We start from the raw sequence: 16,827 nt of genomic DNA, 5'->3' as shown, positions 1-16,827 counted from the left end.
TCCACGTTCCCATTTCACTAATAACAAAACTTGCAAGTAGCCTAGCTAACCAAGACTAAGAATAACGTAGAATCACTTAGGAGGCAGAGATTACATCAAAGACACTTTACTCTTTTAGGACCATTCTCTAACACTAAGGTTCTTAACCTGACTTGAATTTCAAGATTCAAGGGATCTGTGAAGCTGGATGGGTAAAAAATTTACATCTTTATTTTCTCTAATCTCCATCTGAAACAGAATTTCTTTCACTTACGAATGTAGGCCACGAAAACCCCAAAAAACAAAAAGCAGTAGAATCAGCAGTCCCTGTGAGTATGTCACCAGTAGTAATTACACTTCCTATTAGAAAAAGTATGATAACCATAATTTTGAAGTAGTGGTGTGTAAATATTTATTTCAAGATAGCTGCAATAATGTGCTGTTTTTCCATCAGTGACAAAGTCACAGGTACTATAACAATGGAATTTTTGGTTTTGTTTTCTGTCGTTTTTGTCTGCTCTCATAATTGAAAAAAAAATGCTATACTTCAGGTAAAGATTAGGTAAAGATGCAATATTTTTTCCAAGACAGAAATTTATTTATTGAGTTATTTTTAATTACCTTAATATTATAATTTCCTTGTTTCGGTTATATGTTACACATTATTTTGCAATTTAACCAAAACAATAACATTTTCGTGAGAAAACGCTTCAGGCAACAAAAAAACAAAACTTTAGAAAAACAATTACCCCAATTATCACAGGAACTTCACTTGCTAAATCTCCAGCCACAAGACCGAGACAACCAAGAGTATGATAATTTTCAGTAGAAATAAAACTGGACTTGATTTGTCCTTGTAACTGCAAAATTAAAAACAACAAGAATGTCATATATATAATACATATTTATGCTCCACAAAATCACTAAAATCAGTTTATATCAATCAGTTATAAATCTTTTTTTTTTTTTTGTGACAGAGTTTTGCTGTTATTGCCCAGGCTGGAGTGCAATGGCACAATCTCGGCTTACCGCAACCTCTGCCTCCCAGGTTCAAGCAATTCCCTGCCTCAGCCTCCCGAGTAGCTGGGAGTACAGGCATGCGTCACCACCCCATGGCTAATTTTATGTTTTTTAGTAGAGATGGGGTTTCTCCATGTTGGTCAGACTGGTCTCAAACTCCCGACCTCAGGTGATCCGCCCCCTCAGCCTCCCAAAGTGCTGGGATTACAGGCATGAGCCACTGCGCCCAGCCTAAATGTATTTTTAAGTAGAAATGTTATTAAAATGTTGTATCATAATAATTTCTAAAATATCAAGAAGTAGACTAATTATATACAGAAACACTACTACAGGCCGGGCGCGGTGGCTCAAGCCTGTAATCCCAGCACTTTGGGAGGCCGAGACGGGCGGATCACGAGGTCAGGAGATCGAGACCATCCTGGCTAACACGGTGAAACCCCGTCTCTATTAAAAAAATACAAAAAAAATAGCCGGGCGAGGTGGCGGCGCCTGTAGTCCCAGCTACTCGGGAGGCTGAGGCAGGAGAATGGCGGGAACCCGGGAGGCGGAGCTTGCAGTGAGCTGAGATCCGGCCACTGCACTCCAGCACGGGCGGCAGAGCGAGACTCCGTCTCAAAAAAAAAAAAAAAAAAAAAAAAAGAAACACTACTACATTTACATTAAATGTAATTTTTTTAAGAGGACACTATGGATTTATTTTCTTACCTTTTTTGCTGTACTGAAGTCTACATTCTCAATCGCTGCATTAAAAAAGAAAGCAGGCTAAATGTATAATATTAATCTATAAAACAATACAAGTCACCTCTTTTGTGTCAAGGTGAAATTAAATACAATCTAGTTCAAAGAACACTGGTGAGAATCAAGTTTTGCCCCTGACCAAAATACGCAAACTGTGACATGTTAGATTTAGGGGACCAGCCAGTACCTCTCCATACTTACCCTTACCACCTCTCTTCCTACTAAGGGGATCTTCTCCCTACTCCAATGCTCCTGCACTTCTCACTGTTTGGAATAGCTCTTACTTTTCTAGCTCTATCATTAAGCTATGGAAAACAAATCTTCAATCTTGTCATATACCCAAGACCTAGCACAGGCCTGGCAAGTCAATATTTTTAAAATGTCACTTAGGCTGGGCGCAGTGACTCATGCCTATAATCCTAGCACTTTGGGAGGCCGAGACTGGTAGATCACTTGACAAGGAGGAGTTGGAGACCAGCCTGGCCAACATGGTGAAACCTCGCCTCTAGTAAAAATATAAAACTTAGCCAGGTGTGGTTGTGCACACCTGTAATCCCAGTTACTTGGGAGACTGAGGCACAAGAATCACTTGATCCTGGGAAGTGGAGGTTGCAGTGAGCCGATATTGCACCACTGCACTCGAGCCTAGGCAACAGAGCGAGACTCCATCTCAAAAATAAATAAATAAATAAAATAAAATAAAATAAAATATTATATACCTGTTCCAAATCCATTCCTCAAACACTTTCACTTGGCTCAGAGGGATAAATGGTCCAGACTACTAGCTTAAAACATATTTTACATTATTGTTCTGCACTATATATATTTTTCTTTTGAGACAGAGTTTCTCTCTTGCTGCCCAGACTGGAGTGCTATGGCGTGATCTCAGCTCACCATACCTCTGCCTCCTGGGTTCAAGCAATTCTCCTGCCTCAGCCTCCCGAGTAGCTGGGATTACAGGCGCCTGCCACCCTGCCTGGCTAATTTTGTATTTTTAGTAGAGACAGGGTTTCTCCATGTTGGTCAGGCTGGTCTTGCACTCCCAACCTCAGGTGATCTGCCCGCCTTGGCCTCCCAAAATGCTGGGATTATAGGCATGAGCCACTGCGCCCGCCCTGTTCTGCACTACTAACACTACATAGTCATTTCCATTTCCAGGTTCATTCACCACATTAAAAAGCATTTATTATTGTTCTAGCAAATGTCTTGTCTTTCCCAACTAAACTGTTGAAGCTTTTCTCCCCAACTAAGCTCCTTGAAGGCCATACCAAAATTACATTTCTTCAAATACTGTTCCAGCTCTAATAGAGGAGAATAAGTGTACTCTGAATACTTAAAAGTATGCTCAATTATAACTAAATACAATTAAGATAAAATAAGCTTAAAGAGAGTACTTAAAATTTTACTAATTACTAAATTAATAAAACTAGTAAATATTGCTGCAAATCAATAATAAAAATATAATGTATTACTTACCTTGTTGAATTTTTAAAAGCTGAAGGTTTGTAATACAAAAAAATCCACTGTATGTAAGAAGTAGCATGTAATAGGTACCTATTGAAATAAAATCAGAATCAGTTTCTTTTTTTTGAGATGGAGTCTCATTCTGCCGCCAGGCTGGAGTGCAGTGGTGCAATCTCGGCTCACTGCAACCTCTGCCTCTAGGGTGCAAGCGATTCTCCTGCCTCAGCCTCCCGAGTAGCTGGGAGTACAGGCGTGCACCACCACGCCCAGCTAATTTTTGTATTTTTAGTAGAGACAGAGTTTCACCATGTTGGCCAGGATGGTCTCGATCTCTTGACCTTGAGATCCACTTGCCTCAGCCTCCCAAAGTGCTGGGATTACAGGTGAAAGCCACTGCACATGGCCGGGAATCAGTTACTTTAAAAGGCACATGGATATAAAATTTAAACCAGTTGGCCGGGCGCGGTGGCTCAAGCCTGTAATCCCAGCACTTTGGGAGGCCGAGGCGGGCGGATCACAAGGTCAGGAGATCGAGACCACAGTGAAACCCCGTCTCTACTAAAAATACAAAAAAAAAATTAGCCGGGCGCAGTGGCGGGCGCCTGTAGTCCCAGCTACTCGGGAGGCTGAGGCAGGAGAATGGCGGGAACCCGGGAGGCGGAGCTTGCAGTGAGCCGAGATCGCGCCACTGCACTCCAGCCTGGGCAACAGCGTGTGACTCCGTCTCAAAAAAAAAAAAAAAAAAAATTTAAACCAGCGTCTGTTTGAATGTGGCTTTTGAACAAAGAGAGAAATAAAGAGAGAAAGAGGCGGGGCGCAGTGGCTCACGCCTGTAATGCCAACACTTTGGGAGGCCAAGGCAGGTGGATCATAAGGTCAGGAACTCGAGACCAGCCTGACCAACATGGTGAAACCCTGTCTCTACTAGAAATACAAAAATTAGCTGGGTGTGGGGGTGTGCACCTGTAGTCCCAGCTACTCAGGAGGCTGAGGCAGGAGAACTGCTTGAACCTGGATGGCAGAGGTTGCAGTGAGTCGAAATTGCACCGCTACATTCCAGCCTGGGCAATAGAGTGGAACTCCATCTCAGAAAAAAAAAAAAAAATAGAGAAAGAGGAAGGAAGGAAGGAAGGAAGGAAGGCAGGCAGGCAGGCAGGCAGGCACGCATGCACGCACGCACGCACGCACAAACAGTATCTGGAACTACCTTAAAAATATGTCAATGTGAAGTTTTTTTTTTTTTTTGAGACAGGGTCTCAATCTATCTCCCAGGCTGGAGTGCAATGGCATGACCACAGCTCACTGCAGCCGCAACCTCCAGGCCCAAGAGATCCTCCCAACTCAGCCTCCTGAGAAGGTGGGACTACACGCACCAACACATCTGGCTAATTTTTTATTTTTTGTAGAGGTGGAGGTCTCTCTATGTTATCCAGGCTGGTTTCGAGCTCCTAGACTCAAGCGATGCTCCCACCTCAGTCTCCTAAAATGCTAGGATTACAGATGTGAGCCACCACACACAGCCTGCTCATTTAAATTCTAATAATTAAATATAGTAATGTTACAGATAAAACTTATTTACAAAGAACTAGTAACTTATTCGCAAAAAACATTGTTAACTTCTTTTGAAACTTTTATTAAAATAACAAACTTCATGTGCCAGAAAAAAAAAATCTCAGATATATCAAAATAAATTAAGGCCCAGTTAACATTTGTTGAAGTAAAAATATAATAAATATACTGAAGCCCAGAAACACATTTTAAAAGAATATAATGTCTCCTTGGTAACCTATAGAAATCTCAAAACTGTAGAAACAAGTTTAGAATATTATATTTAGGAAAAGTATATGTTTAAACCTCTAAAAAGAGCTAAAATATAAAAATTGTTTCTTACAATATTAATTGCATTGATAGGAAAAAATGTATAAAAAAATACAGAAAAGGCCGGGCACAGTGGCTCACAGGCGGATCACCTGAGGCGGGCGGATCACCTGAGGTCAGGAGTTCGAGACCAGCCTGGCCAACACGGTGAAACCCCGTCTCTATTAAAAACAAAAAATTAGCCAGGCGTGGTTTCAGTGAGCTGAGGTCGTGCCATTGTACTCCAGCCTGGGGGACAAGAGGGAGCGACTTCATCTCAAAAAAAAAAAAAAAAAAAAAAACAGAAAAAATGTAGATAACATAACAATGAATTTATATAATTTATTAACCAAAAATTGGAATTTTTGATTAGATATTAGTCAGAAGTCATTCAGGCTGGGTACAGTGTCTCACGCCTGTAATCTCAACACTTTGGGAGGCCCAGGCAGGTGGAACACTCACTTGGGGTCAGGAGCTTGAGACCAGCCTCGCCAACATGGTGAAACTCCATCTCTACTAAAAACACAAAAATTAGCCGGGCGTGGTGGCACACGCCTGTAATCCCAGCTACTCAGGAGACTGAGGCAGGAGACACTTGAACCCGGGAGCTGGAGGTTGCAGTGAGCTGAGATTGCGCCACTGCACTCCAGCCTGGGAGACAAAGCGAGACTCCATTTAAAAAATAAAAAATAAAAAAAAAAAGTCATTCAAAAATTCAAGAAAACTTACCTTCATTTGAACCATCCTTCTCAATGACAAGATTCTGGTAAGTCCGCCGATTTTCATCATTAGCTTTCCGAACAAATGCCTAAATGCAAATTAATTTCAAATAATAAAATTAAACACAGAAAATTACAATCAAGGACTTTATTCTTTAAAGTTATCAATTATCATTAGCAATAATTCTGCCTATATTCCAAACATCTTACTTTTAAAATGGAAAACTATTTTGGACAAGCGTACTAAATACCTTTGAGACTGCTCTCTTGTGATTCCTTGAGCCACAAGCTTACTAAACCTGGCCTAAGAAAATTTTTGTTTGACCTGGTGTTAATTTCTATTACGTGAGAGCCAAGAATTTGGGATCCAAGCTATAGTAACACCTTCAAAGCTTAATTTTTCAAAAAAACATTATTTTAATTTAAAATACCGTTCAGTACAGGGAAGAAACTCAATTCTGGCAGGCAAGAGACATTGTAAGCAAGACCCCAAAGGCTTCATATGTCTGGGCATTCCCTCCTCTACCTTCCTGCTTCCCTTAACAAGCTGCCTGCTCCTGACTTAGCTGACCAAGCTGAATTCCCAACCACACAAGAACCTAACCGTTCGTCTCCTGGAGTTACTTCTCCCAAAGTTGTTAAAGTGGGACTCTCGCATTCCTAATAAAAACCTGACCATCTTCCAAGGTTAGTAAAGCAGGACTCTAGCACCTGACCAGATCCAGCCAGCTGAGCACAAGACAGACTTCAGCCCTGGCCTTTAACCGAGTATTTCCTCATTTTAACCTAATTATGATACTAAAAATCATACCCAGGGATGGAGATTTAACATGCTAATGAGACATACAACACATGAAAAAGGATGCGATCAATTCACAGGTGCTGCAAGTTCCCTGCCTCTACATGCCTACAAATCACTTTTCTCACCTCAGCTTCCTCAAAACGACAAGAGCTATAAACCCTTCAGGAAGCTAGCACTTGGCATCCCTTTCCCATACGGTGTTCCCTTGAGATTCCTTGAGCCACAAGCCTACTAAACCTTCCCTGGGAAAATTTCTGTTTGACCTGGTGTTAATTTCTATTTACACGAGAGCCAAAAACTCAGGATTCAAGCTGTGGTAACACCTTCAAAGCTTAATTGTTCAAAAAAACATTGTTTTAATTTAAAACACATATTAAGTAATAGTTTGCTGAAGTTTTAGTTGTCTAAGAGATTATTTAGAATTTAAATAATGAAAATTAAAATATAACAAGATCTTACATTAGTGAGTAGTGTTTGTTTTGATGTTACATGAATAAGATGTAGGTTGCCACTTCTCTCGCCAACCAAAAGAAACTTTCCTTCTTGACAAAGGCCAACTACATCCACTTCAGTATCTGAAAATTTCAAATCAAAGTTACAAGCTTCCTTTGAAAATCCTTATTTCCAATACAAAAAAAATACAAATTTTTCTCATTAAAAAGCCAACGATTACTTAAGTTACTTCTAAATAATGCGAAACAGATGTGATGAAAGTAAAAAAGAATGTTGTTGACTTTTATTCAGTCAACAAATATTTTTTGTTTTGTTTTGTTTTTGAGACAGCATCTCGCTCTACTACCCAGGCTGGAGTGGAGTGGTACCACCTCAGTTCACTGCACCCTAGACTTCCTGGGCTCAGTCAGGCAATTCTCCCGCCTCAGCCTCCCAGGTAGCTGGGACTACAGGTACACACTACTATGGCCAGCTAATTTTTTGTACTTTCTGTAGAGATGGGGTTTTGCCATGTTACCTAGACCGGTCTCGAACTCCTAGGCTCAAGCGATTGTCCATCTCTGCCTCCCAAAGTGCTGAGGTTACAGATGTGAGCTACTGCACGCAGCTGGTCAACAAATATTTATTGAGCACTTACTTTATGCTAAGCATTGTTCTAGGCCTTTTGCATATATCTGAGAACAGTAACAAAAGATTACCACCATCACAAAGTTCATATTCTAAGGCAGAAATAGCGGATAAATGACCAGGCGTGGTGGCTCACACCTGTAATCCCAGCACTTTGGGAGGCCGAGGCAGGCAGATCACTTGAGGTCAGGAGTTCGAGACCGGTCTGGCCAACATGGTGAAACCCCGACTCTACTAAAAATATAAAATTAGCTGGGCATGGTGGCATGTGCCTGTAATCCAGGCTACTCAGGAGGCTGAGACAGGAGAATTGCTTGAACCCAGGAGGTGGAGGTTGCAGTGAGCTGAAATCACGCCACTGCACTCCAGCCTAGGCGACAGAGTCACACTGTCCCAAAAAAAAAAAAAAAGGAAATAGCTGATAAACAATTAGCATAATAAACAAACTGTAAGACATGTAAGAAGGTGATAGATGTTCTGGAAAAAAAATGTAGAGCAGGTAAGAGACCTCAGAAGAACGGTGCGTTTTGCAGTGTTAATTAGAAAGCTCACAGGATACATGAAAGAGGTGAGGAAATTAGCCAAATGGCTAAGATGGAAGAGCATTCAGAGCATTCAGACGGTGGGCACAGCTCGAGGAAAGATCATCGGGTGGGAAGTGCCTGTTGTATTCATGCAAAAGCAAGAAGGCTAAGGTAACAGAAAACAAAGCAGAAAGGCAAGGGACAAGAAAAACAGTAAGATGTAACTGGCGTATAAACACAAGTTATTCTGCCACAGTATCTTTCCACAAATGGTTCATCATTACCGCATCCCACCATTTCATAGAAGAAACTGTGAATCTTGTGGACTAATCAGGGTCAATACGTCAAGATTTCATAAAACACAAGTTTATTGCCTCCATGTTGCAATCAAGATATGTTCCAAAATGCATGCGTTGTTTCCTTTTCAGTTGTCTAAGTTCTTATGTAAAAGTTTCAACAACTATCTGTCTCTTAAAATTTCTACTCAATGGCCGGGTACAGTGGCTCACGTCTGTAATCCCAGCACTTCGGGAGGCCAAGGTAGGTGGATCATTTGCAGTCAGGAATTTGAGACCAGCCTGGCCAACATGGTGAAACCCGACCCTACTAAAAATACAAAAATTACCAGGCACGGTGGCGGGCACCTGTAATCCCAGCTACTCAGGAGGCTGAGGCAGAAGAATCTCTTGAACCTGGGAGGTGGAAGTTGCAGTGAGCTGAGAGAACACCACTGCACTCCAGCCTGGGCCACAGAGCGAGACTCTGTCTCAGCAAAAAAAAAAAAAAAAAAAAAAAAAAAAGGCCAGGCACAGTGGCTCATGTCTGTAATCCCAACACTTCAGGAGGTCGAGGCGGGTGGATCACGAGGTCAGGAGTTCAAGACCAGCCTGGCCAACATAGTGAAACCCTGTTTCTACTAAAAATACAAAAAAAAAAAAAAAAATTAGCAGGGCGTGGTGATGGGTGCCTATAGTCCCAGATACCTGGGAGGCTGAGGCAGGAGAATTGCTTAAACACTGGAAGAGGAGGTTGCAGTGAGCCAACATCACACCACTGCATTCTGGCCTAGGTGACAGTACGAGACTATATCTCAAAAAAAAAAAAATTTCTACTCAAGAAAGAAAAAACTTTCGGGGCCGGGTGTGGTGGCTCACGCCTATAATCCTAGCACTTTGGGAGGCCGAGGCAGGCAGATCACAAGGTCAGGGATCGAGACTATCCTGGCTAACACGGTGAAACGCTATCTCTACTAAAAAAAAAAAAATATATACACATACACACAAAAAATTAGCCAGGCATGATGGCGGGTGCCTGTAGTCCCAGGTATTCGGGAGGCTGAGGCAGGGGAATGGCGTGAACCCGGGAGGCAGAGTTTGCAGTGAGCTGAGATTGTGCCACTGCACTCCAGCCTGGGCGACAGAGCGAGATTCCATCTCAAAAAAAAAAAAAAAAAGCTTTCATAATATTCTTGCCTAAGCTGAGTACCATCATTGATATACCCCTTAACTCACTCTTTTTTGTTTTTGAGACAAGACTCTTACTCTTGTCACTCAGGCTAGAGTACAGTGGCATAATCTTGGCTCACTGCAACCTCTGCCTCCTGGGTTCAAGCAATTCTCCTGCCTCAGACTCCTGAGTAGCTGGGATAACAGGTGTATGCCACCATGCCCAGCTAATTTTTGTTTTTGTTTTTGTTTTGGAGACAGTCTTGCTCTGTCACCCAGACTGGAGTGCAGTGGCATGATCTTGGCTCATTGCAACCTCCACCTCCCAGGTTCAAGCAATTCTCCTACCTCAGCCTCTCAAGTAGCTGAAACTACAGATGCACACCAGCACGGCCAGCTAATTTTTGTATATTCTTAGAGAAAACGGGGTCTCACCGTGTTGCCCAGGCTAGTCTCAAACCCCTGAGCTCAGGCAATCTACCCAACCGGGCCTTCCAAAGTACAAAGATTACAGGAGTGATTTTTGTATTTTTAGTAGAAATGGGGTTTCACCATGTTGGCCAGGTTGGTCTTGAACTCCTGACCGCAAGTGATCCAGCGGCCTCAGCCTTCCAAAGTGCTGGGATTACAGGCATAAAGCCACCATGTCCGGCTTTAATTCACTCTCAAGTCCACATCTGCATGTACTTGAAGTCTTGTAGCTTGATGAAGAATTAATTCATAAGTATGTTAAAAGATTTTTAGAGAGCTATTCATTCTAAAAATATGCAAATATCCATTAATGATACCGAAATTCTGTACAAGATTCAGGAATTTGAACACAAATGAGCTCGTGTTTTCCATAGTATTCTAACACAAGCAAGCAAACTAAATTGTTGCTTTACATGTGTATTTCCCCTTAAAGAGAGAAGGGATCTCAGTGTCCTTTGACTCTAGTGCCCAGCACAAACAAGGCACTAAGCACTCAAGCTTAATTACTTGAAATTGGTCGAATTTGAAACCTTAGAAATAATAAAGAGGAGGCAATCCAGCAGAAATTGGCAGCAGATATTTGACTTCCAATTTATCTTACTTCATTACATTATACTTACCAAAGACAAGATGCAATTGAAGTGATCTACAAATACTGTCAAGCAATATCACTGATTGGTCGGCTACAATAATAAACCCATCACTTAAACTGCATGCCTGTATCTTTGGATTTAATGAGGCCTGTGGGAGAGAAAAGCATGACGAAAATTCAAACATTTTTATACGAGTTTAACAATACTTATCAATAGTATCATCAAATTCCCCAATACCCCACTTTAAAACTTGACAGGCTTTTTTTCTTTGCCCCTCGATCTACTTAATCATCGAGTTTTTCTTTGTATGGTATATCTTGAATCCATCCAGGATGCTAAGTAGAAAAACAGTTTAGGATGGGCAGGAAGGGCAAGGGATTCTCACGTTCAAGTCCTTGTTTCCTCAGGATTGACTTTATGATGCAGGAGCCAGGCATTAACATAATGAATTAATCAAGATTGGCATGAAGTCTTGGTGTCGTGGATATGCTAGGCAGGGGAATGGTGGTGAACTGTAAACTGGAGGGTCCACACCCCCACAGACATGAAAGAATAGAATCTGCTTCACACCAGCCAGTGGGAAGCCCGGTGGGGATGCAGCACTGGCATGGCCATACCTGCCCATTCATCAACAGAAGCTGGATCTTTATGTGACATGTTCTGATTTTTAAATATTGGCAGCTAAGTCAACATTTTTAAAAACACTAGACAAGCCAAATCAGAGTCTCCAGTATTCAGTTCTGTTGCCGAGAGCTTCCCACACATAGCTGTCTTGAAGCACTTGGACAGATTAGTGGTTGAGGAAGCTCAGTCCCTTACTAGCTGAGTGATCTTAGGCAAATGTGTCAACTAACTCTCTGTAAAAGGGTAATAATAATAATAATACCAACAAGGTTCACCTGAATAAAGATGAAACGAATTCATGTAAAGGGCTTATAAGAGAGCCTTGCACATAGTATATGCTCAATAAATGTTAACTAGTCCTATTCTTCTCTGACAAAATGCAGCTATTCACCTCATTTTATGACTATTCCAAAAGTCATCTTCTCCAGGTGTAATCCTTGAAAATTCCCCAACATTCTGATCCCTCTTCTACCTTATTTTTTCCTTTACTTTGAGACAGGGTCTCCCTCTGTCGCTCGGCCTGGAATGCAGTGATGCCATCATAACTCACTGCAGCCTTAAACGCCTGGGCTCATGGGATCTTCGTGCCTCCTCCACCCAAGCAGCTGGGACTACACATGCACATCACCACACCTGGCCAATTTATTTATTTATTTATTGTTTTAGAGATGGGGTTTTCACCATGTAGGCAAGGCTGGTCTAGAATTCCTGGACTCAAAAGATCCTTCCACTTCAACCACCCAAAATTTCGGGAATACAAGTGTGAGGCACTGCGCCCGGCCTCCTTCTTATCTTTTTACTTGCTTCTTCAACTAGTAAAAGGTTACACGAAGGCACTGCCAACAAGGAATGGCACTAAAATTAGCCAGGCGTGGTGGAGGTCACATGTAATCCCAGCTACTGGGAGGGTAAGGCACGAGAATCACTTGAACCTGAGAGACAGAGGTTGCAGTGAGCCGAGATAACACCACTGCACTCCAGCCTGGGAAACAGAGCAAGACTCCACCTCAAAAAGAAAAAAAAAAAGAACGGCACTATATCTTCTAGGGATCTGTCCACACACAGTTCTCCCTGCCTAAACTGTTCTCCTTGTTAAGGCCCAAAGCAAGTGTAGTTTATTTTTAATTTTAATTTTTTTTTAGAGACGTTGTCTCCCTACGTTGCCCAGGCTGGCCTTGAACTCCTGGGCTCAAGCCATTCTCTTACCTCAGGCTCTGAGTAGCTGGGACTACAGGACATGCCACCACACCGGGCTCACACATGGTTTCTTAAGGAAATGCTCCTTAAACTGCTCAACCCAAAATGAGCTCTCCATCGATTGAATTCCTACTCATTTACTGTCTGTATTGTTCATTTGGCATTTAGCATATAATGACTTGCACAGCTAAATATCTTTTATTGTTTGGGTCCTGTGTGCCTAACTTTAAGGTAAGATCCTAAAAGGAATGAATAAAATGCCATCTTATGTCCAAGTGCCTAATACTGGGCTCAGAACATAGCAGATGTTCAAAACATGTTGATAAGTATATGCCCTGTGCTAATAATAGAATTTTAGTTCCTGACAGAATCCAAGATTCTATACACACACACTATTATTTTTCAACAGCAACCTTGAGGTCAAGAAAGGCCTGAGCCACTTCCATGTTTTAAGGCTCCTGATAATATTAAAAAATAAAGCCCGGGCACGGCAATTCATGCCTGTAATCCCAGAATTTTGGGAGGCTGAGGTGGGTGGATCACAAGGTCAAGAGATGAAGACCATCCTGCCCCACATGGTGAAGCCTCATCTCTACCAAAAATACAAAAATTAGCTGGGCGTGGTGGCTCATGCCTGTATTCCCAGCTACTCAGGAGGCTGAGGCAGAAGAATCACTTGAACCCGGGAGGCGGAGGCTGCAATGAGCTGAGATCACGCCACTTGCACTCCAGCCTGGCGACAGAGCAAGACTCTGTCTCAAAAAGAAAAACCAAAAAAATTAGGTAGGCGTGGTGGCAGGCACCTATAATCCCAGCTACTCCAGAAGCTGAGGCAGGAGAATCGCTTGAACTCAGGAGTGGGAGGTTGTAATGAGTCAACATCACATCACTGTACTCCAGCCTGGGCTACAGAGTGAGAAACTCTCTTAAAAAAAAACAAACATACAAATGGCCGGGCGCAGTGGCTCACGCCTGTAATCCCAGCACTTTGGGAGGCTGAGGCGGGCGGATCACAAGGTCAGGAGATCGAGACCATCCTGGCTAACATGGTGAAACCCCGTCTCTACTAAAAATACAAAGATTAGCCAGGCATGGTGGCAGGCACCTGTAGTCCCAGCTACTCGGGCAGCTGAGGCAGGAGAATGGCGTGAACTCAGGAGGCAGAGCTTGCAGTGAGCCGAGATTGCGCCACCACACTCCAACCTGGGCGACAGAGCAAGACTCCATCTCAAACAAACAAACAAACAAACAAAAATACTAAAAAATAGACGTCATTTCCTCATAGAAACTGTGCTTTCAGATGTCTTGAAGGATTCAAAAAATTTTTAAAAATTATGCTGTACTTTAAATTTTTGCCTCTAATAATGCCAAAAAATACAATGAGATTTATTTGTACTACTTATAATTAATGTTTATCCTATATTAGTTATCTTATTGTTGGACTATGCTGCCTTTAATATGATTCATGGTACATTAAAAGCAGTACAACCCAGGAGCAATGGCTCATGCCTTTATCCCAGCGCTTTCAGAGGCCAAGGCAGGTGGATCACTTGAGGCCAGGAGTTCAAGACCAGCCTGGGCAACCCCATCTCTACTAAAAATACAAAAATTTTTTGTAGCATGGTGGCATGTGTAATCCCTGCTACTTGGGAAATTGAGACAGGAGAATTTTTTGAACCCAGGAGGCAGAGGTTGCAGTGAGCCGAGCCCAGATCACACCACTGTACTCCAGCCTAGGCAACAGTGTGAGACTCTGTCTCAAAAAAAAAAAAAAAAAAAAAAGGCCGGGCGCGGTGGCTCAAGCCTGTAATCCGAGCACTTTGGGAGGCCGAGACGGGCGGATCATGAGGTCAGGAGATCGAGACCATCCTGGCTAATATGGTGAAACCCCGTCTCTACTAAAAAATACAAAAAACTAGCCGGGCGAAGTGGCGGGTGCCTGTAGTCCCAGCTACTTGGGAGGCTGAGGCAGGAGAATGGCGTGAACCCGAGAGGAGGAGCTTGCAGTGAGCTGAGATCCGGCCACTGCACTCCAGCCTGGGTGACAGAGCAAGACTCCGTCTCAAAAAAAAAAAAAAAAAAGGCAGCACAGTTCAACAGACACAAGCTTAAAGCAGCACAAAGAATGATTTCTTTTTTAAATCCCATCAGCCAGTTTAAAAAAAAAAGTCAAAAGCATAAATTTCATTCTGTTTAGGAATAACATCCCCAGTGGATGCCCTGTCTTTTGCTCTAGGTTTTTTTCTTATTAAGAGAATTATCTGTCAGAATCCATTTGAGTAAAAATAAAAAATTTTTTAATTAAAAAAAGAATTAAATACCAGCCTCCCAAGTAGTTGGGACTATATGTGCATGCCGCCACACCCACCTAATAGTACCTTCTATGCAAGGCAAAGAATAAGGTTTCAGGTATGGAGCAAGAATGGTGCAATTACTAACAGAAGAAAGTTAAAATGTAGAAAGAAATGCATGGATAAACCTCATACTCAGCAGGGTGCTTGAGTCTGGTAGGGAACAGGAGGAACACAGATTCAGGGATGGACCCTCAGAGCCTTTAACTCTATTGGTAACATTTTATTTCCTACGTTAGTGGTAGATATTCTTTGTATGCCGGGCACGGTGGCTCACACCTGTAATCCCAGCACTTTGGGAGGCTGAGGTGGGTGGATTGCTTGAGGCCAGGAGTTCAAGACCAGCCTGGACAATATGGTGAAATCCCATCTCTACAAAAATACAAAAAATTAGCTGAGCATGGTGGCGCACATCTGTAATCTCAGCTACTCGGGAGGCTGAGGCACGAGAATTACTTGAATCTTGGGAGGCAGAGATCGCAGTGAGCCGTGATCATACCACTGCACTCCAGCCTAGGTGACAGAGCAAGACTCTGTCTCAAAAAAAAAAAAAAAAAATGCTCTTCGCGTCAACTTACACATATTTAGTATGCATGAAATATCAAGAGGAACTAAGAAACCTTCAGTCGTGAAAATACTGATCCTAACATGATGCAGAGGGTATTCAGATGTGAATTTCTAGCAATCTGAGATTGAATCTTGATTCCTTGAGGAAGTGCTATATTCATTCACAAAATATTTACTGTGGGCCAGTAGCCCTACTAAGCACCCAGTAAAAATTCTGTTAATGAAACAGTCAGTGTAATAATCACTACCTTTTCAGAAGAGATCTTCACTAGCATATCTACTTGATATAAAGCAGTTCCATGTTCTTTTCTTGAACCGACACTCAGGTACCCACTTCCAGTATCATCATTTGTTAGCAGCTCAATATCATTCCACATGTTTCTGAGACTGTCTTCCTGAGTCAGGAACCACTGTCTTTCCTGTAACAACATAAAATTAGACACCATATTATCTTGTTGCATAGAACCCGGTTCCTTGGGAAATGAGAAAGCTTACTCACAAAACAAAAACAAAAGTCTAACATTAACATATACAGACATCCTTGCCTTCTTGTTTATTGCTGTGGCCACTAAACACTTTGGGCCAATAACATAAATGGAACTAGAGCTATCATGGTTACCAGAGAACATATTGGTTTATGCACACAGACCAACAATTCTGATCTTACCAATGTATCCTAGAGCTTCCATTACTTTTGTGTGTCTAGTTTGGAATTATACCAAGTTTTCATTAGAAATAAACCTTTAATCAGTATAGCAGCAAACAGTGTAGGTTTAATTGCCAGATTGTCTGGGATATCATAGGATAAGTTTCCAGATGAAGTTCAGAAAAAGTCCATTAATGCTATCATAGTATTATTATACAACAAATAAAAATGATTAGGGAAGGAGAAAAAAATGAATTAGGTTTCTGGACCAAAGACTAAGCTTGAAACCTTATGAGGTTTAACCATCTGAAAAAGTAAAGGTTTACATAAACCATATTACCTGGAGTCTGGGTGGGAAAAGAACACTAAGGAGAAAAACAATCCTTGGATCAAGACTGGTAGGGAATGATAATCAAATAATTACAATTGGTTTCATAAGTGCTACTAGAAATATGTTTTAATATCTATAAAAGGTATAGCACAAGGAAGAAACAATTTCTGACTTGGTGCTCTTTCACAATGACTAGGCAGTTGTCCTTGGGTGATCACTTAATCTTTCTGTTCCTCAATTCTCTAATTTATAAAATAAGAATATACAGGCCAGGCATGGTGGCTCATGCCTGTAATCCCAGAACTTTGGGAGGTTTAGGTGGGTGGATCACCTGAGGTCAGGAGTTTGAGACCAGCCTGGCCAACATGACGAAACCCTCTCTCTACTAAAAATGCAAAAAATTAGCTGGGCGTAGTGGT

The 16,827-nt window shown here is 41.9% G+C and overlaps 1 protein-coding gene across 1 annotated transcript in view; it reads right to left on the bottom strand.

The window, feature by feature from the left end:
• KNTC1 (kinetochore associated 1) overlaps positions 1-16,827 on the bottom strand; it is a 101,729-nt gene that overhangs the window by 82,980 nt on the left and 1,922 nt on the right. Inside the window, exons 2-8 of the mRNA XM_050748220.1 lie at positions 15,680-15,850; positions 10,720-10,840; positions 7,039-7,154; positions 5,788-5,866; positions 3,214-3,291; positions 1,705-1,739; positions 729-839 (exon numbers count right to left, since the gene is read on the bottom strand). Coding sequence (XP_050604177.1) covers positions 729-839; positions 1,705-1,739; positions 3,214-3,291; positions 5,788-5,866; positions 7,039-7,154; positions 10,720-10,840; positions 15,680-15,808 — 669 coding nt within the window. The 5' untranslated portion in view covers positions 15,809-15,850. The remainder of the gene's footprint in view (positions 1-728; positions 840-1,704; positions 1,740-3,213; positions 3,292-5,787; positions 5,867-7,038; positions 7,155-10,719; positions 10,841-15,679; positions 15,851-16,827) is intronic.

Source organism: Macaca thibetana, chromosome 11, assembly GCF_024542745.1.
Source record: "Macaca thibetana thibetana isolate TM-01 chromosome 11, ASM2454274v1, whole genome shotgun sequence".
In the NCBI taxonomy this organism is placed as follows: Eukaryota; Metazoa; Chordata; class Mammalia; order Primates; family Cercopithecidae; genus Macaca; species Macaca thibetana.
Note: the sequence above shows the minus strand (reverse complement) of the source record. Positions and strands in the feature narration are given on the sequence as shown.